The 27,236-nt window shown below is 42.2% G+C and overlaps 1 protein-coding gene across 1 annotated transcript; it reads right to left on the bottom strand.

The window, feature by feature from the left end:
* Nucleotides 1–1,068: 1,068 nt before the first annotated feature.
* On the bottom strand, nucleotides 1,069–27,236 carry LOC148034824 (uncharacterized). The gene is made up of 6 exons (XM_087679797.1): nucleotides 26,236–27,236; nucleotides 2,845–2,900; nucleotides 2,624–2,733; nucleotides 2,161–2,314; nucleotides 1,548–1,640; nucleotides 1,069–1,460 (listed from the first exon to the last, which is right to left on the bottom strand). The coding sequence occupies exons 1-6, from the start codon at nucleotides 27,173–27,175 to the stop codon at nucleotides 1,305–1,307; spliced, it is 1,509 nt and encodes a 502-aa protein (XP_087535923.1). The 5' UTR covers nucleotides 27,176–27,236; the 3' UTR covers nucleotides 1,069–1,304.

Genomic DNA, 27,236 nt, shown 5'->3' with positions numbered 1-27,236 from the left:
ATGGCCAAACTAAGAGGATTAAATGGCAAGGTTAACCCTCCAAAGAAACCCTCTAGAGACCAACAACAATCTTAGATAAGTTCCCCCACCTAAAGAATGCAATTATAACTAAAGAGACTTATTTTTTCCCAATTTAACCTTCAAACTATTTACAAACACACTATTTTAGAACAATTTTTATATGCCCCAATTATAACCACGTGTAACCTATATGGACTGAATGTGCATTTCATGAGCTTCATTTTAATGTCACATGTCTCAATCGAAGCCACCCAAAAAGATTTGACAAGTTTTCTCCAACAAACCTATTCTAAACATACTATTCACTATTTGTCATACCCTAACTGTTAAGAATTGGTGAACACCCTTATACTTTGTCAATCCGTGTATATTATACATATTTCATATACATCATATACAATTCCACAAGATTAAGCTTCCCCATACATATACTACCGTCTAATGTTGAATACAATAGTACTTTGCAACCCCACTATGAGTCGCACCAATAAATCCTCTGTTTTTTAGAGCAAAACCCTTAGAAGCTAAGATGGAATGTAAAAGAGTGGGATAAACAAGGACACACATGGTTAGCAAGGGAATACCCAATTATACTGATGGGTATTTAAAGTGTTGTGAGACTCAATTAAGGCATCAATTTTATCAATAATCAAGTCTCTCTTTATCTTCTCCGAAACTTCCATGGCTTCCCTTCTCTCTCTCTCTCTCTCTCTCTCTCTCTCTCTCTCTCTCTCTCTATTATTTGTTAGTCTCTCTATTTCTCCCCCTCTCCTCTCTGCAATCTTCTTCCTTCTTCTCTCTCCTAGATCTCCTTCATTACAGTTGCTTGACAACTGGTTCTGGAAAGTTCGATGAAAATTGAAATGAAAAAATTATTGTATCATATGAACTTACTAGGGGATGTGACAACATTCAACAAATGTCCTTTCAAAATGGCACTAGTGCTAGTATGCTTCCATTTTAAACCCCAAATAAAATCCGTCCAATGTCCTCAAACCTCTCTTAATAAGCTCAAGTGTTCTTTCAACTAAAAACTCGCAGAGAATATAAGACAAAACATAAACTTACAATTGTCAATTTTCACCTTCAAATTTGACTCTCACTTTGGGTGTATGACTATCGACTAGCTGGAAAGATGTCTAGGAGTATACAACATCCCAAATAAAACTGATCATTTAACTTACAATAGCCTTTGACAAATAATGGAGTTATTCCTTATTCTTTTTGAAAAAAAGGCCTTTCTTTAATGAAACTGGCCTCCTAAACGTGCAGTGCTGTCAAAGCTAGATTCTTGTTAAACTGGAATACACTCCAAGTGCTTCAGAGGCAACTCTTGCTGTAGCAGTTCCACCCACTCTCAAATACAAATCCAGTAAATGCTTCCTCTCATCCAATGATAAATGCCGTCCCAACCCTTGGGCTACCATCTCCATCTCAGGCTGCAGAAACAAAACCCCAAACTTAAATGTTAGGACATCCTGGCCATTGATTCATAAATGACATATTATCATACAAAATATGCTTACAGAGTCCTTATCAGGTGGCAGAAGAGCATGAATGCGAACAAGCCGGGTTATCTCCTCTTCAGCTTCGGAGGTTTTACCTTGAACATACAATGCCTGTGTAGAACAGAATCCAGCAGCACTCTTAACTGATGTAACCAATATGATTTCTTAAAGCAAACAGAAAGCCTTTTGTTGGCACACTGCAAAAATTCCCTCCCCCCAAGCCCTTGAGGATGGGAAGTGATATCTTGTCTACTGCCTGAGAGTTAGTCAAATGGAACTTGAGCTCTGAACTGGAGACATATGTCCAGTAATTAACCTAGTAAAGCAGAATAGACTAACTTCCTTCAGTGATGAGAACACCACACTGTTTTACTCAATTGTTATGCAACATCCCTCCTACAAAAATATCTGCAAACTAACCAAACCATTAAGGTGCCTGAAAGGGCAAAACTCAAGAACTTGACATCTTCTGGCCAGTGTCAGCACAAACTAGTGAATAATTTAGAGCTTTCATGTTCTCTCTATAATCGTGTTGAATACTGAGTCACAGAAAAAACTCCATTGACTAAGCACAATTTACTTTGCAAGATATCTATCTTTGCATATACTTCTGTAATTATAAGTTACTCACCCATGCTTGCAAAAATGTAGACCTTGTCCGAGCTGCCACAGCAGCATTTACCATGGTGGCCGCCCTCTCTTCTTCTAATTCCAAGTTGTCCGCTAAACCAGTAAGAGATTGAGCTGCTTTCTCTCCACCCATCACAACACCAGTATCCCTGATCCTGGAAAAGAATTTTATCATCACATAGTGCAGACAGGAAAAGGCACAGATATAGCTTTTAATATTAAAATAACAGCATTTCTACACAACTGACAGCATCCATAAAACAAGTATTCCACTAACATGAGAATATGTTATACGTTTTTCAAGACGTGCATGCAACAAACCCAACTTCAAAAGGTCAATCATTCTAATAACCCATACATCTGAATGCCAGTCTCATGCATCATCAAGCACAGATGTTACAGTTTCATGTGTTAAACATGAGAACAGACTGACTGCGAAATCCAAAGCTGACAAGGTGTCATACCTACCACAAGAGGATAAAACAAAGTTAATCGCAGCTCGGAAAAAAGAGTCACGGATGTTTGCAGTGTCAAATTTCACCCTGGCTCCAAAATACCTACACAATCTGCGCAGCTGGAAAACCCAATTATATGATACACCAATTCAAATGCTGAAATCCAACTCAGAGGTTGACCTGGTATTTTCATTAAAAGCCAAATAACAAAGCAGAAACACAAAAATCACCTGCACGATATCAGCTTCTTCAAAATCTTTTCCACTTAACCGCTTCTCTGTTATGGCTGTCAAATTCACACTAGGTTAGAATAGCTCAGATCAGGATCAACAGTTTAGTAAGCCAAAAACCATCTACCTGTCAGAGTGCAGCGATGCGGAAGCATAGGACAAAGACAGAGAGAGTGAACACAGAGAGAAGAGAGAGAGAGAGAGAGAGAGAGAGAGAGAGAGAGAGAGAGAGAAGAGAATGTAAACGCAGAAAATCTGCGGTGTAATATGCTGTATAAGAGTGCAGAAATACACAAGGGGGCAGAGGAAATATCTGCGTATGTCTCCAACTTGATGACCTCGATCTCCGTCAGCCCGAGCACAGTCTGTCTCAGCCAACAGATCTCAAGATCAGAATCTGAATAATGAATACAGAAGTGTGCCAAAAAACCGGCTATAAATAGCCAAAAAAATAGGAAATAATTGCAGCAGGTCGCCTGCATTAAATGCAGCCGACTGCAGTAAATACTGTCCGACTGCAGCGACCTGTCTGACTGCAGGTGCTGATGTGGCACCTGCTGACGTGGCACTGACGTCTGTACTGTCCAGGAAATGACTGGCTAACACCCCCTCTCACATCTTGGACGAATCAAAAGACTGAGGGATCTGGAATGCTGCCAAAGAAGAGCCTAGGGAAGCGCCTTCGTGAACAAATCTGCAAGATTATCCTCGGTTTTGCAGTACTCCACATCAATGGTCCCATCCAAAAACTTCTCCCGAATGAAGTGACACTGGATCTCAATGTGCTACATCCAAGCATGGAATACTGGATTCCGTACCAAGGCAATGCAACTCTCATTGTCGCACCGCAGAACAGTAGGACGAGTCTAGGGGCAGCCAAGCTCCTCCAACAATCTCCGAAGCCACACAACCTCACATGTGGTGGAAGACACAGCCCAATACTCCGCCTCAGTAGAAGAAAGGGCTACTGTGGGCTGCTTTTTGCTACTCCAAGAGATAACACCTGTACCCAAGATAAAACAGTAGCCTATAGTAGACCATTGGTGGTCCACATCTCCAACCCAATCCCAGTCACTCCAACCTGCAAGAACCAGATCTATAGCATCTGTACCTGTAGGATAAGAAAGCCCTAAGTGAGAGGTCACCCTCAAATACCGAAGAATCCTCAAGGCAGCCTGCCAATGCACCTGTTTGGGTTCCGTCATGAACCCTGCCAAAAGACCCACAGCAAAACAAAGATCAACACGAGTATTGAGAAGCCAAATCAAGGATCCAATCAACTGACGATAGCGTGAAGCATCCATCACGGGAGAATCTGAGTGTGAAGTGGCCTTCCAATTCGGATCCATAGGAGTAGTAATGGGCCGACAAGTCTCCATCTCGAAAGTCACCAAGAGCTCCTGAATATACCTCTGCTAAGAGATGAAAATCCCCCGCTGAGACTGATAAATCTCGTGACCCAAGAAGAAATGAAGAAGCCCCAAATCCGTCATCTCGGAAGCTGTCTTGGTCTCTCGGACCTTCTGTGCATGATCCCCTGTCAAAATCAAATCATCAACATACAACACAAACAACACACACACAACCTCGGAAGTGTGCACATAAAGCTGCGGATCGGCCTTGGAGAGCCGATATCCCAACTTCAACTGAAGAAACGAGTCAATCTTCTCGTTCCATGCACGCGGAGCCTGCTTGAGGCCATACAAGGTCTTCTTCAACCTGTAAACTTTCCCATCCGAGGATCCAAAGCCAGGAGGGTGCTCAACATAGATCTCCCCTTGCAAGTCACCATTCAGAAAGGCCGACTGCACATCCAACTGATAAACAGGCCATTTCCTATGGCCAGCCAAGGCAAGAATAGCTCGAATAGTCGCCATACGAGTGGGGGGGGGGGGGGGGAGGGGGGGGGGGCGAGAGAGAGGAGGGGAGAGGGGGGGGCAAAAGTATCATGGAAATCAATGCTTGGGCGCTGAGCAAAACCTTTAGCAACAAGGCGAGCCTTGTGCTTGTCCAAAGAACCATCGCTAAGATACTTGGTCTTGAAGACCCACTTGACACCAATCACCTTCTTGTGAGAGGGACGAGGCACAAGAGACCGAGTACCATTCCTCTCAATAGCCTCCAACTCGGCTTCCATAGCCTTCCGCCAATGATCAAACAACAAAGCCTCCTTCACTGAAGTGGGCTCTCAATTCTGTATAACACGAGTCAGCAAACAATAGTTGGAGCAAACAAGCTCCGAAGAATGTGCTTGGTTCCTCCGTGACCTCCGCGGTCCATCTTGCGGTTCCCACTCCTCAGGGACCTCCTCGATCCCTGAATCTCGGAGGGTGTCACGGGCCCAATGAGGAGGAGAACAAACTTCTCCCCGTCGCTCTCCATCTGCTGAAAACTCAGGAACATCCACCGGTAAAAGCTCCTCGGGGGTGACCGGTGGAAGAGAAGACTCTGAATCCGAAGAAGAATCTCCATCAGGAGGCTCTGGCTCCAAAGAAACGGTCTCAGGAGCCCAACTCTCCCCTGGATATCCAAGGACGGGGTGCTCCTCACCCCCATCTGTGGCCGGTACTTTCACAAACCGCACATCTCGGCTCGTGTAGACATCCTGCTTAACGGGATCAAACAAACGATAACCTTGGGATTGGAAGCTATAGCCAACAAAAACCTGTCGTCGAGAAGCCGCCTCGAACTTATCACGTTGCGTCTTCGGAATGTGCACATAAGCGTGCTGCGTCACACCCAAAGATCCTAAAATAAGAGACATCAGGCTTAGTCCCAAAGTAAGCCTCAAAAGGTGTCATCCTGTCAACGGCCGAAGTGGGAGATCGATTAAGGATGTGAACTGCGGTAGCCACTGCCTCGGCCCACAGAAACTGAGGTGTCTTACAGTGCTCCATCATGGTGCGTGCCATCTCGATCACACTTCGGTTCTTCCGCTCCAAAATGCCATTCTCTTGGGGAGTGTTGGTGTTAGCAAACTCCTGGTGAATGCCCCTATCTGCACAAAAACGAGCAAACTCATTAGACATAAATTCACCTCCCTTGTCTGAACGCAAGGTCTTCAATTGCCGGCCAGAACGGTTCTCCTCAAAAAGAAGCCAATCCTTGAAATGAGAAAAAGCCTCCGACTTCAGGCCACAAAGATCCATAGATACAAGCTCCATGGGTAAAGTAGACCGCCTAGAAGCTTTATTGGGAATCGCATCTCGATGCAGTTTCCCACAAATGCAAGAGACACATGGCTGATGACTCTCCACTATGTCCGGCAAGCCTCGGACAAAGGACCCTCGCGACACCTTCCGAAGGTACTCGTAGTTCATGTGGCCAAACCAAGCATGCCATAGCTCGGACTGTGTCTGAGAAGTAAGAATAAGAGAAGTAAAAGCTGAAGAAGACTTCAATTTGTAGACTCCATTCTCCTCATACCCTACAGAGAGAACCTTCCTCAATCCACGATCAAGCACTCGAACAGTATCACTGTCAAACTCCACCAAGAGGCCAAGAGCACAAATCTTATGAACCGAAAGTAAATGATACCCCAATCCTAGCACATGCAATACCTCAGAGGTGTGGGTACCACCATGTCCATTTGGAATAAGCTGCATCTCACCCTGCACAACAATAGACACAGAAGAGTTGTCTCCAATGAGAATCTGCCCACGCGAAGGTCGCAAATGGGCAACACCAACAGAAGAAGGAGTCATGTCCCGTGAGACACCACTGTCCACAATCCACTCTCAAGCCTAGGAAGCTGTCATCGCAGCATCAAAAGTTGGTGGTGTAGAGTCCTCAATGACTGCTAAGTGTAGAAAAGCAGCTAATGAGGGTGCAGCCACCGCTCCAGAGTCCTTCGTGTCCTTCTTCTTGGTATCCTTCTTGTCTTTGTCGGGGCAATCCTTCTTCCAGTGACCGGTCTTGCCACAAATATGACAAGTTGATTCCTTCTCCTTGTCCTTCTTGGATTTGTTCTCCTCCTCCTTTTGGTCCTTCCCCTTCTTCTGAGAGGCTTGACCAACCAATGCCTCTGATTTGGAAGCATTCTGTCCCTTCAATTGTTCCTCTTGGTCCAAGACCATAGGAACCAACTCTTCCCACCAAAGAGTCGACTCCCACCCTGAAGCAATAAGAGTGGAATTAAAAATACCGAATCGTGGCGGCAACTGGGATAGTAAGGTGATCGCCATGTCTTCGGAGAAAATAGGCTTCCCCGCATTTTGAACCTACGTTTGAAGCTGCCAAAGCTTGTTGATGTGTTCCCGAAGCGAAGAAGACTTATTCACGGATAAAGTCCGCATCTGCACCTCCAAAGAAACCCTCTTCATCAGGGTCATCCAATTGTACATCTAATCAAGCTCCAGCCATATCTCACGAGCCATTGCCAAGTGCTCGATGTGAGCTATCACACCTGTGGTACAAGACAGAAACAGAAAAGATCGAATCCTGGCATTCAATTTGTCCCAATGAGACTGAGCCTTGGTCAACTCCGCACGAGCATTGGAAGAGAGTTTGGACTCATCCGTCATCAAGGGCCTGTTAATCTCCTCTATCACCAGCTCCGCCAAATCATAAGACTCTAAAATGACCAACATCATCACCCGCCATATGCGGTAATTGTCACCATCAAGCTTTTGATCCGTTGGAAGAGCCGGTAGGACAGGCACCTTCCTGTCCATGATTGCCTAGAACTCCAAATCAATCTCTGAAGACATGTTAACCTGCAATACATGCACAAACGCAAAAGCAGCCCCCTCTGACTATGAAAACGCAGCCTTCTAGGACTGATTCCTCCGCTGCCCAAACCTTCTTCACCCACCGGAGGCGATGAAAAGGTAAAATCTACAATGGAAAGCCTCAAACGCAACCTTCCTCAACTTCAAACAGCAATAACCTTCAGCAAATTCACTGATTAGACTCCTTTCCTGCACGCCCACGCTCGCTTCAGCCTTGATCTGATGCACAGCCCTCCCGCTCGCCCTCGAAACCTGGAAACGCAACCTTATGTCGCATTAAAATCTCCTCTTCAGATAGGTTCAGCCCTCAGTCAATCCATCTTCACCGCTCTAATACCATGTCAGAGTGCAGCGATGCGGAAGCGTAGGACAAAGACTGAGAGAGTGTGAGCACAGAGAGAAGAGAGAGAGAGAGAAAAGAGACAATGTAAACACACAAAATCTGCGGTGTAATATGCTGTATAAGAGTGCAAAAATACACAAGGGGGCAGAGGAAATATCTGCGTATGTCTCTGACTTGATGACCTCGATCTCCGTCAGCCCGAGCACAATCTATCTCAGCCAACAAATCTCAAGATCAGAATCTCAATAATGAATACAGAAGTGTGCCAAAGAACCGGCTATAAATAGCCGAAAAATAGGAAATAATTGCAGCAGTTCGGCTGCATTAAATGCAGCCGACTGCAGTAAATACTGTCCAACTGCAGCAACCTGTCCGACTGCAGGTGCTGACGTGGCACCTGCTGACATGGCATTGACGTCCGTACTGTCCAGGAAATGACTGGCTAACACTACCTTGAGACTAGAGGTTTTGCAGCATAAACTTGTACTTGAAACTGGCTAAAATCAAGTAGGTAGACTCATGTTCTCCAGCAATACTAACACATTTACAGAGGGGTGTTTCAAATCCTTGTACTTTTGACCAATTTGTTAAAAACTACAACTGATACCATTTGCTTGCTTTTAGACCTAAAAACATAGTTTTTACCAATAATCTGCTAAACCAAAGAATAAAGTGTATTGTAGCAGAGCTTAGAAGACAATGTCAAGAACTTAGAGCATGTGTGTATTTACAGTCCATGTTTTCCTCAAAGTAGTTGTGTTCACGGCTCAACTAGAGAATAATGATCTAACTAAGCCCATTGTAAGATATCTTAGAATACATGTCGGGCACGTCACAGCCGATGTTTTCCACACTCTTATGATTTCTTAGAATTTGTTCGCTTTTTCTGCAAAATAAAGTGTGGCTGTTTATGTAAGTAAAAATTGAACGAAGAACTGCATGGGCAGAACAGCATGGCTGGAGCAGAAAAGTTTATATCACATAAACAATGAGCACAAAGCCTCTCAGGACAGTCTGGGTGGGATGGGGGAAAGAAGCCATGTCAAGGGGGTGTGGCACCATCGAGAGTTCTCATTCTGTGGGATGAGAGTGTTGGGTGAGAGCTCAAAGCCACACACACACACAGTAAACAATGAACAGCAAGAGAGGACGTTGCTGGAATATCACATCCACTAATGTGAGAATGACCAAATGCAAGTACACCCCTAACATAACATAGTACAATACCCTAAGGGGTGTTCACATGGGGAAAACCCTTTTCCGGCAAGAAGGTAAAAAGTGTCCGTGTGTACAGGGAGCATTCACACCAAAATGACCAAACAAACATGGTAACTATAATAAACCCCCTATCTTAATGGTTTTTAATACATTAAGGTCAACATTCGTGAAAATTGCTTTGTCCATCTTCTTGAAATGTTTTTGTGGGGCTTCAACCCAATCAATGCACCCTTGAGAGTAAAGGCATCATAGAACCGCTCAATTGCTGAATAAGAACCCTTGACTTGCCATTGTTTAGGGATTTTTGTTGAGTGAATTGTTACTTGTTGGGTAGTAGCTTAATGTTTTGGCGTGTCTAAGGGTATCTTTTAATGGACAAAGAAGACTAATATGAAAGGTATAATGAATTTTCCAATGGGCAGGCAATTCTATTCTATCCTCCTTGATCACTAAAAAGAGCGGCACACTTGCAATCACCTCTATTTTCAGCCACAGCCAAGAAGCTCATATAACACACAAGCATCTAACTTATGTTTCAATGCATTACACCCAACAATGATGTGCCACATTACCAATGAATGCAACAAAGTACAAGTATCCCTCAATGGATGGTATGCCTATAGGACCACAAACATCCCTCAATGGATGGTATGCATATAGGACCACAAACATCACTATGAATAAGCCACAATTTTTTGTGATCCTGCACAGGTGCACCCGTTGAGATAGAAACCTAATGTATTTTGCCAAGTATTCAGCCCTTATATGCATTTTTGCTTGGTGCTTTCAAATGAGGAAAGTCAATGCTGAACCATCGAGGATCATATTTCCACTTCTAAGACAAAGCAAGCTATCATAATTTAGATGACTGAGCTAAGCATGCCACAACTCAATGTCATCAATGACTTTAGCATCAACAGCTAGTGCATCCTCAAATGCTCTTGAAACCAGCCTTCCTTCTTGGAGAGGGTAGTAATGACCTGATTAATCAACAATTACAGCAAGTAATTAATTATGTAAAACTGAAATGCAAAGTTACCACTTAATCTTTTACCACCCTATCCGAAGAGCAAGGCTAGTTTCAAACAGTGTCACATATAATCACAAGGAGAAAAGGATTGATAAAGAGGAGAGGACTGATAGAGCCCTTAATTGTATTCGGGCCGCATGGACAAAATATGGTTGCTTCATTCTCACTAACGGATGGAGTGCTCATAACAAGCAGGGCATCATCAACACACTCGTCTCATATTCCACTCAGCACTTGCTTTTTGCAAGCTGTAGGCACCAACAAGAGGGGGAGGAAAACGATGGGCACATTTATATATCACCACATTCGGCAAGCTACATTGAGGTATACATTGTCTTTTTAAATTTGTTTCTTTCATAATTCAGTTTTGAATTATAAGTTATAATTTGATGATCATGATTCATGAAAACTCTCTCTCTATCTTTCTTTCCTCTCAAGCATCTCTCTTTCTTAATTCTTGAATCTTTCTAGGCTCAACTCTCTCTCTCTTAATCCTTGAATCTTTCTAGGCTCAACTCTCTCTCGCTCTAAGTATTGTACTTTGTGGTTGTAGATGGGCCCTTCGAATGTAGGGCATGTTGTTACCCACAACGCATCAAATGGTTGACTAATGGGCCATTTGCTTGAGGCCTAGTTCCCTACAATTGTGTGGACTCCATGTGCAAATCATTGGGCTTGCTCATGAGGACATCGGAAAGCTCAAATGGGTGAAACGGGTGGTCCACAAAGCTATATCAGTTATCACCTTCTTCACGATAAAGGTGAAGGTGCTTGCGATGTATCGAGAGTATAGCATACTCGAGTTGAAAAAGCCTTCTTCAACTTGATCTGCTTGCATGTGGTTGTTGCTCAAGCACCTATATGAGGTGTGTTCCGATGGTGTTGTCCACTCTATGGAATGAGTTGGATGAGCATGAGACATAGGAGCCCAAAACCATGCAACACTTGTGTCTCAATGAGCAATTTCGGCAGAAAGTCCGTGCCATTGTCATTGTCGTGACGCAAGGCTTACCATAGGGCAAAGAAGCCCTTGGAGCTTGCTTCAACGAACTTACCTGGACCCATAAGGACAGAGTCTCTTAAGGGGAGTTTATACTTTATGCTAATTGTTAATGATTTTAGCAGGATGACATGGGCATACTTCTTGGAGTTGAAATCTAAAGCATTCTCACACTTGAGGATTGGATGCTCTTCACGAAGAACAGTTCTGGTAGGAAACTCAAAACCTTGCGTTCCGACAATGGAGGGGAGTTTGTCTCCAATGAGCTAGGTAGGTTTTGTGCAGATCATGGCATTCACCAAGAGTTTGCCAATACAAACATCCCTCAGAACAATAGCATATTGGAGCGGAAGAATCGTAGTGTGATCGAGATGGCGCAAACTATGATGGAGCATGGGCAAACACCCCAATGTCTCTGCGCTGAAGCAGTGGCCACCGTGTTGGGATAAAGGCCCTTTTTCACCTCCGTGTATAGTACACACACATTATTCACTTGTACATGTGAATGCACCTTTATGTGCCCTACGTATAAATACATTTTATTCTTTGTGTACCAACACATTGTTGGTACACTAAAATCTAATCATACTTCACTCTCTCTCGCTCTCCGTCACTCTCACTCCTCGAACTACTGCTCGCCCCTCCAACTGAGCTCCAACAACTTGTATCAGAGCACAAGTTGTGCACGCTTCTCGAGACCACAAGTATTAGTCGCCAACTACAACTCAACAAGTCAAGCGTGACCAGACTGGGACCAGAGGAGAGTGAACGGTACTCGTGACCAAACGGACTGCTTGACAAGTAAAATGGGGCTGACAGGCTGACGGCAAATGACCAACGGCAAGAGCACGCGCAAGCCCAGCAAAACAGGCGCAGACACACAAAGTGGGCAGCCGAGTTTCAGAGAGAGAGAATTTCTGAGTTTAAAGAAAATGAGGCGTAGACACACAAAGCGGGTTTTCTCATTGCCGACAAATGATGGGAGTTGGATAGATATATGTATTTCAGCTTTGTACATACCTAGACTTAGCTGATTCTTTTCTCCTCTTAAGGCACATTGCCTTTCGGTGGGAGGTTGTTGGGAATAAAGGCCCTCGTGCCTTTAAATGTGCTCGAGTGTGAACACACCCTTATCACTTATACTTACACATATATATATCTATCTAAAAACCTAAAGGTACACACTCGTCATTGTACCTAAAATCGTGCACACTCTCTGCTTTGCTCTCTTCCACTCTCTTTGTCTCTTCACGCCTAAGGAACTCCTATTGTCTCGATCTTCGTGCCTAACCCGTCACTACAGAAAGCTGAAATGCTTGAGAACTCATAATGGGGGTGAGTTCACATCTACTGAATTCAAGTCCTTTTGTGACTTGCATGGAATTAAGAGGGAGCTTACAGCTCCTTACAACCCTTCTTCAAATGGGGTGGTTGAAAAATATAATAGGACTTTATGTGAAAGAGTGCGGTGCATACTGTCCACTGCTAATGTTGTAGTCGAGATGGCGATTCAGTCCAGAAACTGATATGATGAGGATGAAGGAATACCACGCAGTCCGATTCTAAACAGGGGCACGAGATACGTTTCTCCTCCCAACCTTGCCTAGTTAATTGCTAGCAACTCCCATCGTGATCCGATTGCCAGCCGTCACTTCTTGGTGAGTCCTACTATTCTTGGACTCTCTTTAATTCTAGGCTCCCCTAAACCCCGTTCGGGCGCCCACGACCCCCGGACGGTCATCCCTCGTGCCTGTTTCCCGTAATTTACCTTATTTATGTAACATTTCCTTCCCCTTAAGAATCGGTTTCGTCCTCGAAAACGATACTGGGAAGGTCTAACTGTAAATTGGGAAACCTTTTCCTTAAGATACTTACTCACTCCCATATTGAGCTTTCTTCTAAAAAATCTTTCCATTTGACCAAACATTCTTGATAAAAAGTATTCATTGTTCGTCTGTTACGAACATTCAATATTCTTTCTGGTTCATGTGGATTAGATTGGTCATCTAATAACTCCTCAATGTTATCATTTAGAATTAGATTATCCAAATCACCCAGCTTCTTCTTTAACTTACATGAAAAACTGGATGTATTTTACTACCAGAAGGCAGTTGGAGCTTGTAAGCCTGTTCTCCCACTTTTTTAAGTATTGTGAAAGGACCACAATACTTGGGTGAAAGTTTTGGACATTGTCCCATTTTCATGGTTTTAGTTTGTTCAGGCACTTTAAGATAGACCAATTCTCCTTCTTCAAAGGAGATGTCTCTTCGGTGAGGATCTGCATAAGCTCTAGCTCGATTTTGAGCTTTATTAATATTTTCTTGAGCAAATTTTAACATACTATTCATATCCTCCAAAAAGTCCTTGGCTACCTGAACCTTTTCCTTATGCAGTCCTACTGCATGAGGAGCTCTGGGCTGAAACCCATACATTGACATAAATGGACTATATCCAGTGGAAGAGTGCTTGGCACTATTATATGCAAACTCTGCTATCGATAGATACTCTTCCCAATTAGTTTGCCTTTTACTTGCATATGCCCTGAGCATATCTTCAAGGATTTGGTTAACCCTTTCGGTTTGCCCATCAGTTTGCGGGTGGTCCGCCGTACTCATGCTAAGTTTAGTATCCAACTACCTAAATACCGCACGCCAAAATTGACTATCAAATTTTCTATCCCGATCAGAAACTATATTTGCCGGAAGGCCATACAATCGGTATATGTTCTCTACGAACAATCTAGCCAATTCTGATGTTTTCACATCAGTTGAAGTTGGAATGAACCTAGTCATTTTGGTTAACCTATCCACAATCACCCACACAGAGTTGTGCCCCCTCCGTGTTTTGGGTAATGCAACAATAAAATCCATGGAGATACTTTCCCATTTTCCCGAAGGAATCTCTAATGGATGGAGAAGTCCTCCCATTTTCAATCTTTCAGCTTTATTAACCTGGCATTTATTACATTTGACCACATAGTCAAGGACGTCCTTATTCATTCCAGGCCAATAGAACTGTCTTTTAATAAGACTATAAGTCTTATTAACTCCTGGATGTCCCGCGCTAGGGGTATCATGACACTCAAAGAGTATCTGGCGCCTTATTTATTTATCTTTCGGGACACATACCCTACCCTTGTAGAGTAAATAACCATTATCAATGTTAAAATTCTTCCACTTGAATCCGGTTTGAGCAACCCCTGATGCTCCATTTCCTCGTTGAACATCCTCAGATATTCCTTCCTCAGTGGAGGCTCTTTCATTTGGATCCCCATTTTCTATTGCTTCCCATATGTTGGAATATGCCGGATCAACCTGGCATTTCCCTTTTCAAGATTCAAGCAAATCGGAAGTGAACTGAGTAAAACTCAATTCATTTATGATGGGCATTCTGCTGAGTGCATCAGCCACTATATTATACTTTCCTTTTCTATACCTTATCTCATAGTCGAACTCTTGGAGGAGTTCGGCCCATCTGGCTTTACACCCTTGTAGATCCGGTTGGTCATTAAGCCACTTAATGCTTTCATGATCCGACAAGATCAAAGGTTTGGCACCGTACAGATAGTGCCTCCATTTCTTCATTGCATGTACTATTGCATACAGCTTCCTCTCATAAACAGAATAATTCTGTTTTGCATGGTCTAATTTCTTACTTTCAAATGGTCGACCTTCTTGTAATAAGACCGCGCCTATCAGCTTATCACTGGCATCGGCTTCAACCACAAATGGTTTATTGGGATCCACAATTAATAGTACTGGAGCTGTAGCAATAGCTACCTTAAGTTTTTGAAAACTTTCATTTTGGTCTGTTCCCCAATTAAAACTCTTTCCTTTCCCTTTAAGTTGGTCTGTCATTGGAAAGCTATTTTGGCATAATCTCGAATGAATCTACGATAAAATCCAGATAAACCTAGGAAGATCTGCAGCTCTTCCAGGTTCCTTGGAGATGGCCATTCAATAATTGCCCTTACTTTTTCTGGATCCATCTTGATTCCCTCTTTCGAGATAATATGCCCCAAATATTTGACCTCTTGTGCAAAGAATTCACACTTAGTTTTCTTCGCATAAAGGGAATGTGTTCTCAACAGTTGGAATACCAATTGTAAGTGTTCCAAATGTTCTTCTCTTGATTTACTAAAGATCAAGATATCATCCAAGAAGACTACTACAAAATGTCCTAGATAGGGCCGTAACACACTATTCATCAGCTTCATAAAGGTAGCTGGTGCATTATAAGGCCAAAAGACATCACCAAAAAATCATAATGCCCATATCTAGTACGAAATGCTGTCTTAGGAACATCTTGTGCCTTAATTCTTACTTGGTGATAGCCTGATCTTAAATCTATCTTTGTGAAGAATTTTGCCCCTTGTAATTGATCAAAAAGATCTTCCATTCTGGGCATAGGAAATTTATTCTTCACCATTATTTTATTAAGTGCTCTATAATCAACACAAAGTCGCATAGAACCATCTTTTTTCTTTACTAATAAAATTGGAAAAGCCCAAGGTGAATTACTGGGTTGTATAAACCCTTTATCAAGGTAATCCTTAATTTGTCTTTCAACTTCTTAGTGTTGTGTTTCACTTAACTTATACGGTGGTTTAGAAATAGGGTGTGTATCCTTATTTGTGTCAATTGGGTGATTTATATCACCCCTATCTAGAGGAAGGCCACTTGGTAAATCAGAAGGAAACACATCTTTAAATTCATCTAACAAACTACTTAATTCATTATTTACATTCAACTCACAAACATAAGAAAATTGTTGCTTTATATTACAGAAAGTAAAAGTGTTTTGTACAGGAAGAGACCATAACATATATACCTCACAAGCTTCCTTCTTTATCAGCTTCTGAACCTCAGTGGAACACAACAAAGGATTATCAGATACTTCATGTTCACCTTGAATCACAAAAGTCTTACCATCCCTTTCAAATTCCAGTGTATTATGATGATAACTACGTTTTAAGGATGGTTCCAATCCCCATAGCCACTCCCTCCCTAAAGCAATATCGGCTCTTTCCATATTCATAATTTGGAAATCAAGTTTATCTTTATATCGTTGGATTTTAATTTCCAAATTGGATACCATTGTATCCCATATTTTATTATCTTGACCTTGCATCATACGAACAACATATTGATGCCCACTCTTTTGTTGGGGAAGTTTCAATTTTTTGACAAGTGCATAATTTATGAAATTGTGGGTAGCGGAGTCATCAATCATGACTCTAACCCTCTTTCCAGCTATCAATCCATGCACTCTAACTAAATCATGTGGCCCAAAGGTAGGCTGCCACATAGAAGTTGACATACAACACCTGTGTTGTACATCCTTGTGCAAGACCTCTAAAGATTTATACCTTTCATGCCCCTTTAATTCATAAGTCTGCACTACATGGATTTGTTTTTCTTTTCCCTTGTCCTTGTCCTTATCCTTTCCTTTGTCTTCCCCCTTTTTCCTTTGAGGGCAATTCCAGGGCAGCATGGTTAGGGAATAGGCAATTGAAACACAGCTTTTCTTTTTTGGCCTTATCAAAGTCATCTGGACTTAACTTTGGCCTTACATATTGTTTCTTTTCAAAAGGTTGTTTCTAGTGTTGTAGTCGAGATGGCGATTCAGTCCAGAAACTGATATGATGAGGATAAAGGAATACCACACAGTCCGATTCTAAACAGGGGCACGAGATACATTTCTCCTCCCAGCCTTGCCTAGTTAATTGCTAGCAACTCCCATCGTGATCCAATTGCCAGCCGTCACTTCTTGGTGAGTCCTACTATTCTTGGACTCTCTTTAATTCTATGCTCCCCTAAACCCCGTTCGGGCGCCCAAGGCCCCCGGACGGTCATCCCTCGTGCCTGTTTCCCGTAATTTACCTTGTTTATGTAACAGCTAATCTCCCTCATGAATTTTGGGGAGAGGCACTCAAAACCGCGGTTCACATTTGCAACCGCTCTCCAAACAGGTCCTTAAATAATGGCATCCCTAAGGACGTTTGGTCTGGCAAATCAGCCTCATATGACCATTTACGAATATTTCGCTGTCATGCTTTTGTGCATGTTCAAGATGAGTTGAGGAACAAACTTGACCCAAAATCCACCAAAGGCATTTTCATGGGCTATGGTGATGAGGGTGAATTTGACTACAGAGTGTGGTTACCCCAGTCCAAGAAAATTATTTGCAGCCGTAATGTTGTGTTTAATGAGGCAAATTTGTTGAAAGGTACTTTAGCCTCTAATGAAGATATGAAAAAGGTCAAATTTCAAAATTTTCAGCCACCTATTACTTCAAATGATGAGCCTCATGGTGCTGTACCACAGGCGGAAACTGATGATCAGCCGGTTATTTTTGGGCCAAATGATAATGGACAGCAAATAGAAGCACAAGGAGGTCATGGACAGCAAGATAGACTTGCTGATTATGAAAATGCAAGTGCTAGTAATGAAAATGAAGGTGCTGTACAGCATGAGCAGCATGCTGAAAATGGCTTACAGCAACCAATAAATGCTTAAAATGACATACCTCCAGATGTAGACCTAATTCCTGAAAACGTAGATCATTGGGTAAGCAGGTCTACACGCGTAAGAAGGCAACCACACAGGTTTGACCCCTCCTTGCATTATGTGATGCTTACAGATGAGGGTGAGCCTCTTACATACAAAGAGGCCAAGTCATGCCAATTCAGCAGTAAGTGGGAGCTAGCTATGCAAGAAGAGATTAAATCTCTGTATGCTAATGATACTTGGGATCTTGTGTCATTGCCCAAAGGAAGGAAGCCTTTTCCATACAAATGGGTTTACAAAGTAAAGACAGTTGATGGGAAACCCAAGTACAAGGCAAGACTGGTTGCTAAAGGGTATGCACAAAAGGAAGGGATTGACTTCCAAGAGGTCTTCTCACCTGTTGTGAAGATGACCACTCTACGTGTACTTTTTGCTCTCACTGTTGTATTGGACTTACAGCTGTACCAAATGGATGTGAAAACAGCTTTTGTGCATGGTGACATTGATGAGGAAATCTATATGAAACAGCCCCAGGGCTCTGTAGTTCCTGGAAAAGAGCAGATGGTGTGTAAACTAAAACGCAGCTTGTATGGGCTGAAGCAATCACCACGGCAGTGGTACAAAAAGTTTGACACTTTTATGCTATCTCATGGGTTTACACACAGCCATGCAAATCATTGTTTGTACATGAAAAAGGATACAAATGGCAGCTCCATCATTCTTGTTTTAATAGTGGATGATATGTTGCTAGCTCGGAAAAGAACGACTAGCTTGGATGCTCTCAAAAATCAGCTGAAATCAGCCTTCTCCATGAAAAATTTGGGGAATGCAGAGTATATTTTCGGCATGAGGATTCACAAAGATAGAATGCAGAAATTGTTGTTTTTATCTCAAGAAAAATACATTGAAAAGGTACTGGACAGATTTAATATGGCTGAAGCTAAGCCTTTTGGGGTACCCTTACCTCCTTATCTTAAGCTTAGTAAAGCCAACAGCCCAAAAGATGATGTGGAAGCCAATGCAATGAAGGGAGTCCCTTATGCATCAGCTTGTGGCTCTCTTATGTATGCTATGGTTGCTACTCGTCCAAACATTGCTCATGCAGTGGGAGTTGTTAGCAAGTTTATGTCAAATCCTAGCAAAACACATTGGAAAGCTGTCAAGTGTATTCTTCGATACCTAAAGGGTACACAAAGAAAGTGTATTTGCTATGTGCAAGGTGCACTTAGTTTGGATGGTTATTGTGATGCAGACATGGCAGGTGACTTGGACACTCCTAGGTCCACTAGCGGGTATGTCTTTACAGTTGATAGTGGGGCCGTTTCTTGGTGTTCCAGGTTGCACAACATTGTAGCACTGAGTAGTACTGAAGCTGAATACATATCAGCTACTGAAGCTTCTAAGGAAGCTATATGGTTAAGCAAACTTGCAGAGGATCTTGGCATGTCTATGGGTATTGCAGTATTGGGATGTGATAGCTAGAGTACTGTCTCTGGCTAAGAATGCCATGTATCATTCACGCACAAAGCGTATAGATGTGCGATATCACTTTATCAGACAAATTCTGAAAGATGGTCTAATCACATTGACCAAAATCAAAACACATGACAACCCTGCAGATATTCTCACTAAAAGTCTAAGCAAAGCTTAGCATGAGCATTGCATACGACTAGTGGGAGTTGGTTAGAGGTTCATTTCGGACCTTTAAGTGGGAGGTTGTTGGGATAAAGGCCCTTTTTCACCTCCATGTATAGTACACGCACATTATTTAGTTGTACATGTGAATGCACCCTTATGTGACCTAAGTATAAATACATTTTATTCTTTGTGTACCAACACATTGTTGGTACACTAAAATCTAATCGTACTTTACTCTCACTCCTCAAACTGCTGCTCACCCCTCCAACTAAGCTCCAACACACCATTATCCACATCCTTAATCAATCCCTATATCAGCCATAGTTCGTATAACACCTGTTGAGGTATACTTTGGTTAAAAGCCAAATGTCTCATATTTCAACATATTCAAGTGTAATGCTTGTGTTCATATCGAAAGAAACAAAGAGATAAGTTTGAGCTAACTTCCAAAAGATAAGTGTTTGTGGATTATACTTCATATTACTACAAACTTTATGATCCCATTTCACTAGAAGTATATACAAGTCAATATGTTCAATTTGTGGAGATTCCCACTACAAAGGGAGGTACTAACCATCCGTATTTGGAGATCTGGGTGACAATAGGGCACTTGAGCCAATGCCTTTGGAGCCTAAGTCTCTTGATACTCCACCATCAATGGAGGAGGAGATTGCTTTACCACCAAAGTACTCTCAAGCATATCTACACATTTCCTAGATCAAGTCAAACATTTCCATGTACTCGCCAAGTGATTTCCAACAATTCTAGGCAATCATGAATAGGATGCCACATGGCATGCACATTATTTACATAGCATTTTTTATGATTGTTTTATTGATGTGATTATTTTTACGCAAGATTCAGCCCGTTTTTAACTAGCAACCTGATCATTTTTACCTATTTTTAATTTCCTAATAGGCTGGCCTGCCTTGGTGAAACCGGCCTGTTCACTGGGAAGGGCGGTAGTGTACAACCAAACTATATAAATGCTTTCACCCAATTAACAGTCGCCCACTTTACCTGAACTTAAAGACACAGAATCAAGAAGACATACAGGAAGCTAGAGTGCTCCTGTTGTGACATAGACACCCTGTTGGCCCCTAAGTTAGGTGCCCCTTGCGGTATTTCTTTATTTTTAAAAAGAGAGAAAGTACAATGGGCTGTCTTTCACCTATTCTGGGTGAAATTTGGCAGCATAACAATACAATTACTAACTTAAAACAAGTTGACCAAGAGGGAAAACTCTGCCCAAGTTTGAAACTTCTGGTCGGAGTGCAGAATTGTCCATTTCAGTCTGCTGTAATTACTGGTTCAGACCTGTTCTGAAACCTGTTTGCAACTCATACTGCTCCCTATACTGTTCAGCCCACTGTAATTGCTGGTTCAGACCTGTTCTGAAACCTGTTTTCAGCTCTTATTGTTCCCTGCACTGTTCTGCATCATCTGTGCCAAGTGCCCCTTGATTCTGACATCAATTGGGCTCTGAAATAACCTCTGAACAGTCCAGAATCAGTACTGATTTAGTGCTGTTTCAGACACTAGCTTGGTGAGGTTACCACCCTCACCTGTCCCTGCTGGGAACTACAAACAACTGCTCCTGTTCCTGAAGAAAGGAGGCTCTTGCCTCATGCAAAAACAGCATATTCCCACACAGTTGTACCTGAATCAGAAGAAAAACCCTTGATTCTGAAGCATAACCACATTGTCAGAGAGAGAGAGAGAGAGAGAGAGAGAGTAGGGAACAAGCTCAGCCCTCTGTGCATCATAGGCAAGGTAGGCAAGCTCTCCAATCTTCTTCATCAGCCACTGTCCTTCTCAAATGAGCCTCCTACCAGCCAAAAAACTGCACGCCAGCCCTCTTTAAAGAGGTAAATGCACCAATTTGTGCCAAATGGCAGCACTGTAAGATATTTCCCGTTCTAACCTTCCGGTTTAAAATTCTCCATGCTCGGTGCAGAATTTGACATCAGCACAGACCAGAGGATTCATCCTCGTGCAAAAACGAAGATAATGACGCGAACTGATTCTGAGGTCCAAAAATAGTAACTCCCTAAATTTTAGGAGTTGCTTCCATTGCATCCCACTAGTCTTCTGACCATCTTTGCAGACTATAGCTACATCCAAATTTGTAATGTAGCTTAACTGAAAGTGAATTTCCACTGATGACCCCACATGGACTAATATCTTGCAAATTTGTCTATCTTCACTTTGAACTAGTCTCTTCCAGGCTAGTTCTTCAACACACTTGTCCATATACACTTTCACAAGTCTCTTCCAGGCTTGTCAATCTACAGTGCCATCAATCTCTTCCAGACTTGTACTGGACCTTAACTGTCCAGTCTTGACTCACTAGACATTCCTGTCGGTTTCACATACTAGCCATGCAACTCAGGCGTTTAGATTTCAAGAGGGATCCTTCCAAAAAGAAAAACCAAATAAAATATGTAATAAAGAAATCAACAAAAAGGTAATAGTTGTCACAGTCTTGTGACATACCACTGTGACACTTGGTCATTCTCTGGTCTTTTCAAGTGGAAAGATATCATTCGGCGGAGATACACTCAAGAGCCCATTGTACATATCTGCCTTCTTCATTTCAGCCTTCATTCACTGCAGATTTCTGTGTTCTATTGTCTCTTTCTCTCTCCCTCTTCTCTCAATGTTCATTTTCTTGGAGTTTGATTGTGTGCTTCCGCATTCACTGCACTCTAACAGCCTATAGGAGCATGTAAGAGCAGACTTGACCTCTGTGAACTTTGCAACAGCAGGGCAGCTGATCAGGCAGGAAAAGCAGCTATCTGCCAAGGCCGAATGGGCAGGTCAGCAACTAGGAACAACCAGTCAAGGAAGCTGTCAATGAGGAAGTGATCAACAAACTTCCACCTAGCTATAGACGGCAGAAACACAGAACAGGTCATACAAATGAGCTGAATGCTAACGTCAGCTGGTTGGAGAAGAACGCAGCAGGTAGGCGCCTCTAATTGAATCGGGGACAAATGGAAAGGGGCACCATGCTATAGAAAACAGGCAGCAGCAATGAGTGAAGAAGTTGGCAGCCACTGAGTGGAGAAGATTGGATGGGGCAGGCTGAATTGAACAAACTGGTATACCAAGTGACTGAGCGCACCATCTATTTAAAGCAGCCGCTGTTTCTTGGCAGCCATGCAGATTTTCAGCACTCTTTGTCCACCGGTGGCATTCCTCCATCAACCAGTGCTTTCTCGGTCATCGGCTCAATCTAGTGTCCTCACTAAGGCTTTGGACTGCATGCAAGGACTAATCAATCGGTTTTGTATTCAACATTCTTTGGAGTTCAACGCAAATTCCTTCTTGCATTCTCTATGTTCTCTTAAGTCTCTCTCTTTCCTTCTCTCCGTATTCATGTTCTTCCATTGTGCACTCTCAAATGGTGTCACAAGGACGTTAAATTTTATTGCTTTGCTTAGCATTTGATTAAAAGTTAATCAAATGTGCTAATGTCACTTGCACATGTAGAGTGCAAGTTACTTATTTCTTGAACCTAACACCCCGAGATATCAGTTGGTGCCAAAGGCAAAAGTTGTAATAAGTTATACCCTGACACGTACTGGGTGGTACCAATGTTAGATTTGGGCCTAGGCCAATTTATTGGCCACTAATTAATGTTAATGGTGACATTAGAGACTAGGCATTAATTAATTAATTAATGCTAGCCAAAGGGTCAATAACTGCTCAAGGATCCTTGGAAAACAAACTGGCCTAACCAATTTAATTATTGGCTAGTTAAAGTAATTTTTTGAGTACTAGAATAATTATTAAATCAATTTTTACAATTAACATTTTGAAATTTAATTTAAAAAGTTGGATAATGCTAGAAAATGGGATTAGAAGGCTGCCACCTAGCAAAACTTGCCCATGCAAGTAGAAAAAAGGTTTTTAGGAGGTAAAAGTTTATTTCAACCATTGTGAGACAGAAGAAGGCTGTTCGAGGGCAAGGAGAGGCTGCTGCTTATACAATTTGCAGCCACCAAGAATCAGTCCTACAGCATTTGATAGCAGTTTGGAACCCTCCAGGACCAAATGACAACAACCCAAGGTACTTCTGGTGCAAATGACAACATACAGGAGAGGGCAGCAGTCTTTCTAGTGGTCCTAAGCTATAGGTGACATCTTCCATGGTGGCTGTGTGAGCAAAGCAGCAATAACTTTTGAGTGTTTCTAGCAATAAAATTCTGAAATTTCTCTCTATAGTATTCTCTCTCATCCCCCAGCCATCCCTCAAGTTATCTCAACATTTTCCAACAGTTTGAGCCATCAAAGGAAGAGATTTCAATCAATCTCTGCTGTAAACCCTAATTTACAGCAAAAATTAGGGTTTAACAACCACCTCGAGATGCATACTCAAAATTGAGGGCCTAGGACTTGAATTCTAGCAGTATCAGAGATTGAGGAATTTCACAGAAATTCAAGAGGCTAGCCAGCCAATATTAAATTTAGGGCTGAATTTGTCTTTCAAGGAGCAAGGTGAAGGCAAATCCTCAAGCAAACTAAGGGAAAATTTGGTTTAGAGGCTTGTTGGTCATTTATGATAGCAAGAGGCATTTGGATTAGCGCAGGAGGTCAAAGGATCTCAGTTGTACTCCATCCATTTGCAATAAAAATTAAAAAATACTACAAGGGGCGCCAGTTTTGGGACCAACAAGCTGTCCATTGTCCAAGATTAAAGTGATAAAGTGTGAATTTTCAATTTATATGAATTTGCTATAATTAGTCCTTAATCTAGTTATTTACCACCCCATCCGAGGAGGAAGGCTGGTTTCAAATGGTATCAAAGCCAAAAGAGAAATTGCAATAGCTTGTTGTGTGTTTGAAGATTTCTGAAGAAAGATGGATCATCGGTTTCAATGGTCTGATGATGAAGGTTTCAATGGTTTGATGATAAAGACCATCGCCGCTCCGTCACTCAAAAGACCAACACTCCTATCGATTCAACTGTCACACAACTATCATAATCGTAAAGATCATAAATATCGCTAATTTATTTTTAAGACTTATGGCAATACCTTTTTTTTTTAGTTTGCTAATTTGGTTTTAAAATTTACTACTTATAAGCTACAATATGTTGCCCTTGGTTTACTCGAGGCCAGTTTCAATGGGTGTTGCTAAACATCCTTAACATAACTAAATTTAATCCAAATTTATTTGAGAATTTCTAAGTAGAACCATTTGAAGAAACCATGGAGAATTTCAAAGTCAAAGAATCCTTGAAGGTCATCCCACAAGATGAAGATGCCAAAATAAAAAATGCTACTAAGCATAACACCCACGCCTAAATATGAGCCCATCCCAAATGCAAGGATTAGCTTGCAAGGCAATGATTTCACATATGGGGGGGACAACTTGGTTGACATTCAGCTATATCTAAGTTTCTCCAATAAAGCAAAGAAATATCATAAGAGCCACCAAGTTTTTGGGCCAATCTAGTATTGTTATCACAATATGCAAAGTTCTAGGGCTCCATGGCCCAGCTAATGAAATTAGAACACAATAGCATCATAGATAAAGCTTCAACCAATAATACCAAGTATCTATATGAGCGTATAATCATCCATATGGATATTCCCTAGAGAAAGAGAAAAACTATTGATATCCTTAGAAAGACTAGTATTGCTCTTAGTCACAAAAGTAACTCAAAGGGAAACCAATAATTTGACACCACAACATGTAACTTTGAACTGCAAAATTCAACTAGCCAACAATAATAGCCACAACGTGCAGATGCCAAAACTCAAGTATCATTAAGCATAATACTCATATCTAAAAATGCAAGGGTTGTGAGCTAGGAAAACTCTCCCTCCTGTACTCCAACAAAAGGAACTGATCGAACTCAGCTAGTAACTTCCAAACAAAGTTTAACACTGTCAAATATATGCAAAAAGGTACAACATGGAACAAAGAAACCTATGGTTTCCCACCACAATCGATAACCATGGACCAAATGATCTCAATAGCCACAAGATGAAGATGCTAAAACCAAGGATGTTATTAGGTACAATTCCCATGCTTGAATATGACTCTGCCCCAAATGTGATGACTATAAGATACAAAAGCTCACCCTCCTACACTCTATTGAGTTCTCCATCAAGCATCAATAATATATGTTAGTAACTAACATGTAATATAACCTTATCAAATTCTTCATACAGCCCATGAAGTGGCCTATAAAATGGACTTGGCTGATCAATGGAAGATTTACAAGGCTTTCCATGTGAATCTCCTAAAGAATGTGCTGATCCACATAAAGGGCCATTCTTGAAGATCAGCCTAAAGTGACTGAATGGAAAGAATAGTTGTGAATCTTTGACAAATAAAAGCGATGTCAGATTTTCAATCCTACTTATAGATACAAGTAGAGGAACATTGAAAATATGTCAAAAACGACACATGACTAGATAATTGAAGCTTTATCTAGGCAGCACATATGCAATTGGAGAATATGACCAGGTCTCTGAAGGTCTTCGAACTGTTTGCAACGAAACACCAACCATTGCACTAGATCATTCATTGCTGTGCCTTGCTAATCATAGTATCTTTTCAATCAAGACTAAACCAATGTCATATGTACACATCTATACCCTAAGCTACTCATCCTATCTTTCATATCAAAACACAACAATGGCTGTAGTGGCTGCCCTTTCTAATAGCCAAGAGTGTGAGTTGGTTGAGCTTTCATACATCCCTCATAAATATACGGGAAAAAACAGCCTACTTAGTCTCCTCTCCAAGAGTAGGATGCTCCATAAAAGACAATCATCTTTCAAAGTAATGACGCAACTGATTGTTAAAAGGAGAGCCTGCAACATAAACGAATACTTCTACGAGATTTAAGAAAATTGCGTGAGGGCAAAATGTCGCCAATAATATAACCCATGTGAAGAACTCACCTTGGACAAGATACGTAGCTTCCTGTTGTGCATCATTCTGACCATGATAAGACAAAGCTGCAGTCGGTTCAGGATAGACCCACCAAGCAGGTAAAGAGACCCTTGATTTCTCAGCGGCATGAGACTGCACGTCTCTCTGTTTCGTCATCTCCTTTTCCGACCTTAATAGTTCAACATTATCGAGAGGGCTAGCTCGCCTTCTATGACTTTCAGTGCGCTGCCTCTCTTGAGAACGGCGAGAATTGTCACCATCCTTCCCAACTAGGACCTCTCTGCCTCCGAGGCTCCTGTCTCTCCTCAAAATTCCATGAGAATCATAGCTCTCCTCCCATCCCCATCGATACTTCTTAGCTGCCTTGGCAAATACTTTCCACACAGCAACCGCCAGCAAGGACCAAAGCAGCACGTTTGCAGCAAACTCAACGCTGGATCGTCGCAACGAAATGATGACACGCTTATCTCTTTGTACCGAAATACTCGACCTTAGGTCAGTCAGGAAATCAGAGCTGTCCTTTACCACAGCCTTGCCGAGCCGTACAAGCCTAACTGCAGTGCCCTGCAGGGCCTTACTACCAGCCTCTGCGGCACTGGCAACTCGGTCTCTAATGTCCCGAGGATCTAAAGTGATGATCACGTTATCATCATCCCGCTGCCTTTGCCAATGCTCGGCTGTGGAAGAGGATGTATCATCACGGCCATAGCCATGTCCACCTATGCTCTTTCCTAGGTCTGTAGAGCCAAGGCCCCTGCGTCTATTGTGTCTTCTCGTGCCTGCACAGTGGATGCGCAGCAAAGGACAGGGGCCAAGGAGCCAAGACGAGCCTCGATGGCGGGAGGACGGCCGTTGCACAGTGGGTAAACCTGCGCCTGAGTTAGGCCTATTCATTGGTGCGGGTAAACAAAACCATGGTGGCGATGAAGAAAACCGAGCACTGGTCATTTAACGAGCCTCAAGACCCATCCCTGTCACGTCCATCACTAAACGTGATATCTTTCACAAG

Source organism: Lygodium microphyllum, chromosome 6 (genome assembly GCF_053477565.2).
Source record: "Lygodium microphyllum isolate KBCC chromosome 6, Lygodium_microphyllum_v1.1.10, whole genome shotgun sequence".
NCBI lineage: Eukaryota > Viridiplantae > Streptophyta > Polypodiopsida > Schizaeales > Lygodiaceae > Lygodium > Lygodium microphyllum.
Note: the sequence above shows the minus strand (reverse complement) of the source record. Positions and strands in the feature narration are given on the sequence as shown.

Coding starts and splice junctions, on each gene's coding strand:
- LOC148034824 (XM_087679797.1), bottom strand. CDS start 27,175: ATGACCAGTGCTCGGTTTTCTTCATCGCCACCATGGTTTTGTTTACCC. Junction 2,901..26,235: donor AGCTACGTATCTTGTCCAAG/GTGAGTTCTTCA, acceptor TGAATTTGACAG/CCATAACAGAGAAGCGGTTA. Junction 1,641..2,160: donor CTACATTTTTGCAAGCATGG/GTGAGTAACTTA, acceptor TGTTCTACACAG/GCATTGTATGTTCAAGGTAA.